We start from the raw sequence: 7,400 nt of genomic DNA on the forward strand, positions 1-7,400 counted from the left end.
AGTTCGCTTAACATCTAATATACCCAGACATGTGGTCTTGTTCGGAGATAATCAACGTTATTCACTTCATCTGAGTGGTCAAAATGTTTTGGCTCAGTGTATTTGCTTTGAAAACACAAAAAAACTCTATAAAGAAAACCCTAATCCACCTGGACTAACTAATCAATACCCTTTTTGTTCCATCAGGTTTTCTAAAACACAAATCACACAAACTGCATGTCTAATTCCATCAAAGCCTCTTTCATCAGAAATATAAAGCAATGCTATTATGTTGGATTGAAAAATGTATTCACACATTCAGCCGTCATTTCCCTTCAAACCTTGGTGTGCTGTAAACACTGATTGCCTTGGTCCTTCAAAGCCCAACCGAGGTCTTTTTCATTGGGAGACACACACACACACACACACACACACACACACACACACAACAGCAGTCAGGGACACAGTGATGTGGCTTTTTATCAAGTAATATTTTTTTTTAACACCAGTGTCCTTCAGGACAACAGCATTGTGTGTAGCAAGCAGTTTAACCCTCCATGGCTCCTGAGAGAGCACCGCACACACGCTTATTCAATTTGTTAGGACTGCTTCTTTTGATTTCCTGTCACAGTAAATTATCATGACACAAATTCAGTCATTTAATCTTAATTGAATACTTTTATATAAATAAATAAAAAAATAAATAAAAAAAAGACAGGCACAAAGTGATTTTAAAATAGTAAAGTTCCATGCAATTTTATTGAAATCATAAATTCATTTATTGACATTGATTCCTGGCTTCAATTGTGAACACATTTAAATACAACAGTTCATTAATGGACTTATGTTCATAAACAGATTGGAGTAAATTACTATTGAGAACACAGCCTGATTGAAAGCTTGATAGAAAAAGGTGATCTTGTAAAATAGAATTTCATAATTAAAAAGCATAAAAAGTAATGAGTAAAAGTACTCCTTTATTAAAAAATAAAAACAGCTTAAGTGCCTCAAGTACTACGGTTAAGTGTCTAAAACAAGACTAAATCTTAGTCCACGAGTTTTGCCACATGTTCACTAGAGAAGTCCTTGGAACCAGCTCTGCAGACACTTGAAGACACTTTTGTATACTTTCGCTTAATTTCCTGTAACTGAATAGAAAATGAAGGATATTCAAGCCTGAGAGCAAACCTTTAACAATATAAAATGGTTAATAATTTCAAAGGCAAATGCCTCTTACCTTGCATCCTTTAGTAACCTTTTCAAGCATGCGTACAATACCCTGCATCACAGGAGCTAAAGTTTCCTCCTCATACCCAGTGTAATGTTGCAGGACGGGGCTCTGCCAATCAATACATCTCAAGATGAAAGGTTTACATTTTGGTGCCAGTGGATTACATGAAATATTGTAATACCATTAGATAATGATGCATGTTCTATTTGGGGTCTAATAGACTCAAAGGCCATTTTAACAACAACAAAAAAAACTATGTGCATGTTTCTTAAGCTCCTGTATTAAACAGAAGGTTAATGCTGTAATAATATCAGCCAAATAGGATTTTGGTCAGAGGAAATAAAAAAAGTTGAATTTACCAATTAGTTTTCATACGTCTCTGGGACTCCAAACAGAAGTATTTTACAGTTTATGGTTCACAGACAAAAACTGAAGTCTGAGAGTGACAACATTATAAAGGCCTCACCCACTCCCCAGGGCCAAGAATCCTGCGAGATGCAGCAAACGCAGCGGCCGCGATGCACGAGGGAGTTACATGAACCATCTCATAATCCAGCACAGCAAGTTCCATAAGGAATGTAGCTAACTCATGCTCCCTCTCACTAGCCTGGCATTGAGCAGAAAGCAAGGGTGAATGAATGAAAGGGTGAAAGTGAAAACTGCACATCCCTAGATTAAGTATCATATTGTGGTGCTTCATGTGTGCTCATTTTGTAAACACATTTATTCTGATGTGGCATGAAGGCAGCAACAATTCTAAGACCACCTAGAGCAGCAAGTCATTCAGCTAGAAGAAAAACATTTTGGTATGTTTAATCTTTACCACATAATTCAGATACAGTAGCAAAACTTACTTGGCCAACCTTGCAAGCCCTCTGGAGGAAGTGAACAGGAACTGGTCTTCCAAGGCTGTAATCTAACTTCTTTAGAATGATTCTCTCCATTCTGCTTATATCGCCACCGGTATAAGCACTGTCCGTCACAAATGCAAAGTCCCCAACAGTGGGTGGGTAGATCTCTTCATACTTGGAAGCAATTAACATTGCAGTCACACAGACCAACTGCAAATGCTTCTTGGGCAATGGGTTATTCTTTAAAAAGAGAGGATCAGGTCTGAATGAGTTCACATGAGAAATTGTGTCCTACCATAAGTGCCCGTCGACATACATAAAAACATTTTTATTTAGCAGCCAAACACATTTATGGCCCTAAAGTGCATTGCTACATTTTGAGATCCACTAGCCACATATTGCCATATTGAAGAGGTGAATTTTAAAGAGGTCCAACCTGCAGGAAACTGTCAATAATGTTGACAGTCATAAACAAGGTCTCCTGTCGCAGCTTGAACTCTCTCTGCACCTGCATGAGCCAGTCGATGGCAACAGCACGCATCACACCACTCACCTCTTGGCCCTCCAGGTAACATGGTCTGATGGCCATGGTAACCTACATTAGAGATAATGCATTCAAGTAGGATGATTAAAATTGTGCATAAACAACCTTTATACACTATACCTTAAAAATGTATCAAAATAAACTATTGCCATAAAGCCCCATTGGCATATGACTAAAGACTGTCAGTCATTTAATTAAATCATAACCATCAAATCATCTCAAACTCCATGTACAAATCTAAACAGTCATCCCCCTTTAAAGGGATAGTTCACCCAAAAATGAAATGTCTCAATTTACTCCCATAAGAGATTAAATCCTTTAGTATACAGTACATGATCTCATTTGAGATCATGATGTATGACTGGAAAAATGTGTTTGGGGGTGGGGGGGTATGATGGGACATAAAACATTTTTAATATTGGTAATGAACATTGTACAGAATTTCTAAGTGTGGGGGGAACTTGTTAGAATGTTTACTATACCCCTGTTTGAGATCCCACCTTCTCACCTCAAGTTGTCGCAGATAATTGTAGATATCTTGCACATATTCACTGCACATTTGAGCATCAACAGCATCTGCAGAATCTACATCTTGGATGTCAAGCAACAGGCTGGAGAAAGCTTGAGGAGCACTACCCTGCTTTTGAGGTTCCTCAGAGTCCAAAGAAAAAGTCTCTATCTCAGGTGTGTGTGTAACCAGATGCTGGGGGAATAGATTGGAATAGAACCAGTACAGAAAAGCATTAGGACCTTGTGTCTAAATGATTTAAAATTCACACAAACTTTTAATGAAGCTTACAAAATCATTAGAAAGCAGAAGATATTTAATAGACACTTAATTTCAGCAAACCTGAGAGATGAATATTCACAGAAACATCACGATTTTTATTTTACCTTGACCGTTTCACATGGAAAAGAGGTATTCTCATCCTTCTCTGCTGGATGAGCTTTGGGTGCTGTATTGTCCTTTTTCAGACGTGCAGTCCTTACTTTCTAATAACGAAGAGCATAATTTCACGAATACGCAATAGCCATCTTTTTACACTGGGTATGAAAGAAAGACTTTTGCAATAAACAGTTAATCTCATGTTACCTTTGGTATATCTGCACCTTTATTAGGCCCAATCAGATTAGATGCATTTCCTAATGGGACCCTGGATCTAAGAAAATATGGCACTGCAGGGGCTTTTTCGTTCAGCAATGCATTTCTTGAGTTTGCCTATACAAAAAAAAAAAAAACAAATGTAACAAACATTAGGCCCAAATTACTGTTTTTATTACACTTAAATTTATTTTTCTACCTTTAGATAAATTATTATTTGATATGCAAGACTGCTTACGCGTGTAATTCGTGGTGACATTGTTTTTTCCCCCCGAAAAAATATATACTACGAATAATGTAATATACAATCTAAAGTTTATACGCGAACATCCCCGTTTGAGCGACTCTTCAGCTGATTAACATGATTGACAGCACCTGCGTTTTACCGGAATTGCCCTTGCTTGTATAGCTAATGCGCATGTGCGTTTCAATTTAAAGTACTTTATTAGCATGGATGTGTTGACATACAATATTGCCAAAGCAGTAATTCACAAGGCAGATAAAGTCAAGACAGAAAATAATAATAAAACAGTAACAAATAACACGCTTTCATTCAGCGTTCTCGAGTTAAACAGTCGATATATGTATCTAAAAGGTGATTGGCTCTTAAGGCGAGACTTCCTCTATACATCCGTTGGCCGTTCCAATTTCTCCCATTCATTTGAATAGAAGTGGCCCGTCTCTGCTAAATACTCTCTGGTGCGACACACTGAGCGCTTGTGCGATGCAATTGAACGTGGCACAATTGTCGAACGTCGACAATATAGTTTCTACTGACTGAAAAAAAGTTTCTTCTAAATGCCTAACAGTGTATAGATTTGATATTAACAAATTTACATGGTTATTTTTTAATTATGAGTAGGCTTTTGAAATATGCTTAATGTTAGTTTGTTATAACCGTGAGCTATATTCGTTACATTTCAAATTCGTAGTGCAAATTTACCAGTAGCCTCTTTTTTTCTGTTCAGAAAATTATATGGAAACGATATACTATAGATACTATTATAATGATTAGGCCCACTATAAGAAAAACTCTTAAAACTATTAATTATTCAGTGCTGAGATTTTTGTGAAATATGTAAATATGTATTAATTAAAAAATATGTTTTAATATTATTTTAGTAGTAGTAGTAGTAGTAGCAGTACTAGTATCCTTTGTATAATTGTATATAATTATACAATTATAATTAAGGAATGTGCCATCAGCCACAAAAAATGTTGAAGAGGAAAATGCTGAAATTTGTTTTAAATGTCAAAAAATCTATGTATTATTATTATTAATATTATTATTATGATTATAGTAGTAGTAGTAGCAGTAGTAGTAGTAATATCCAATGTTTAATTGACTTAAAACCCCTGGTTAGTTTTTCTGAAAGAAATCTTATTAAAAAACATCTCTAAATAATAAAAAAAATATAAACGATTTAGGAATGTTCAAGGAATCAGCCTCACCTGTTCATCAAAAGAAGAGGAAAATGGAAATCACAAAGAGTCTTTGGCACATCTGGGCCACTGGAGAGATGAATGATAATAAGAAGTCAAATTATGACCTACATACTGTATATAAAGTGAGTATAGATGATGTGCATTCCTACGTCATATTTTAAAGGGTAATATGAAATAGAGTTACTCCAAATACAAAATTAATTACTGAAATTACCCGTATTTGCTTTCTCGATACTGAAAATATGATTGCTAACTTCACGTTGCAGGAAAGGGTCAGTATCTTACTTGTATCTTACACATGTTAATCCTCTAAAATGATACTGATGAGATAAGTGACAAGTCTCCCATCCAACTTTTCCTACAAATCATAGCTTATCAGGGCAACTTGTATGGGATGTTTGCAATCTATTCAATAAAGTTTGATAAATGCAAATATCATTAATAAGTTTTGAAGAGAAATTCACACCTAACCTTAATCCCAGTAATAATTACTTCATCAATTGATATATAAAAGTCCATTTGAATGTTTCAGAAATCAGTTATTTCCCTCCGCTGTTTAAAAGGCATTTCATCTGCAGAAGCTTGCATTGTTAACCTCACAGGTGTGCTACAATGTACTGTTAAATAATTCAGATATTTACCATTTGAAGTGATATTCACAAAATGTCAGCTTGAAAATAAATGGACTCACTGCCAAGGCGGAAACAGTTTTCCAAAATGGAATTAGATGATTTAAATATCAATAAGTCACAATTTGTCAATTATTTTTTGGAAATAGGTTCATTTGTTTATTTCTTTTAGTTTTCTTTGCCAATTATGAATATAATCTTCTTGAGTTGTGTTTTAAATTTGTTTTAGTTTTGTCTGCCTGAATTGAATTGATACATTTAGCTGGTGCTTGTCCACTAAAAACTGTAAAAGGTCACTCTCTGAGTGTTCTACTCTGTGTATAAACGCACAGTGATGGTGATTTTCTGGGGAAGAGTCCGAAAGGTGGAACCAGAATTTACTGGCTCTCTTTTCAATGTTAGTCAAGAGAGGGAATCTGTCAAGTTCTGCCCTACAGCCCAGGTTAGAAGCTCTTCTGTGAACTCCCAGTGAAAAGTTTCAATTGAACTTTTATCCTATAGGATTCATAATTTATTTTATATTTGGGGCCCCAGCTTTCAGTGCCATACAGAAGGATGGGTTTTATGACACTGTCAAACAATTTCTGCCACAGTTTGATTCAGGGGTTAAATGTGAATACTATTTTTCTTACACTGTAAAATGCCCTATGAGCATTGTCTGTTAGGTCCTTTGCAGCTATGTCAAATTGTCCAGAAGCCGAGACTGTCAGAACTAAATAACTGTAACTGGTAGCATGGCTAAGAATTTCTTCCCCAAATGTAAAAACATATTTTTTTGGACTTAAAGATGATTTTTCTTTTGAAAAATTCAGACTTGTCTGTGTTTATTGGTAAGGCCCAGTTACTGTATCTCTTGGGTGCTCAAGCTGAGGGCTCTGTTTGTGACTATTGTGGTGCAGCACTCTACACTACTCTTCACCTCAGGATCTATCTTTAATTTCGGAACCTCCATTTTAAAGTTCATGAAATTCTTCTGGAATTTGTCAAGGGTGGGTTTGGACCCCTGGACCATGACTGTACCATTGTGATACAAGTTTACAGTCAGCTTTATCTCTTCAGTTATGAGAGTGCTATGCCAGGCTGACTGCTGCTCAGTGAAGAAGAGCAGGTTACACCGGATTCTGTTGGGTTCTGGTCCACTATAGTCAGAAGCAGCACCTCTGGGTTCTCTCTCAGGATAATCTCTTTCATCTACTTCTTATCTTTGTTTGATTTAACTTCTGCTGGATATATTATCTTCAGCTCCTCTTCATTTTTAAAAAATGCTACTGCCTAAGGCCGTGTGTCCACCAAAGCTTTTTTCCTGAGACCAGCAGATTTTTTTTTTCAATTGTTTGCAATGGAAGAGCCGCATATTTTAAAAACTCAGGAGCGTAACGAGGTGCTGACCGTGTATATATAAAACGTAGCACTCGTCAAAGTCACTTTTTACCCAGCTGTCCAATCACAGTGGAGGAGGGGCGGGACAAATACCACATGACGAACCATCACATCCTATTTGTACAATGACTGAACGACAATGGAGGAGAAGTTTGCTGATCTAAAAGTATTCATGTTTGTACCAGATGACATTCCCGGACTACCACAATATTAATATGATAGAATAATGCTTCAGTCT

The 7,400-nt window shown here is 36.3% G+C and overlaps 1 protein-coding gene across 1 annotated transcript; it reads right to left on the reverse strand.

Annotated features, from left to right (window-relative positions):
* Positions 1 to 1,025: 1,025 nt before the first annotated feature.
* LOC127661296 (G2/mitotic-specific cyclin-B1-like) lies at positions 1,026 to 3,966 on the reverse strand. The gene is made up of 9 exons (XM_052151926.1): positions 3,946 to 3,966; positions 3,699 to 3,824; positions 3,500 to 3,598; positions 3,114 to 3,308; positions 2,498 to 2,656; positions 2,065 to 2,301; positions 1,677 to 1,817; positions 1,217 to 1,318; positions 1,026 to 1,127 (listed from the first exon to the last, which is right to left on the reverse strand). Exons 1-9 carry the CDS (start codon positions 3,964 to 3,966, stop codon positions 1,026 to 1,028), a joined length of 1,182 nt encoding a protein of 393 aa, XP_052007886.1.
* Positions 3,967 to 7,400: the final 3,434 nt, after the last annotated feature.

The sequence above is a fragment of the Xyrauchen texanus genome, chromosome 21 (assembly GCF_025860055.1).
Source record: "Xyrauchen texanus isolate HMW12.3.18 chromosome 21, RBS_HiC_50CHRs, whole genome shotgun sequence".
In the NCBI taxonomy this organism is placed as follows: domain Eukaryota; kingdom Metazoa; phylum Chordata; class Actinopteri; order Cypriniformes; family Catostomidae; genus Xyrauchen; species Xyrauchen texanus.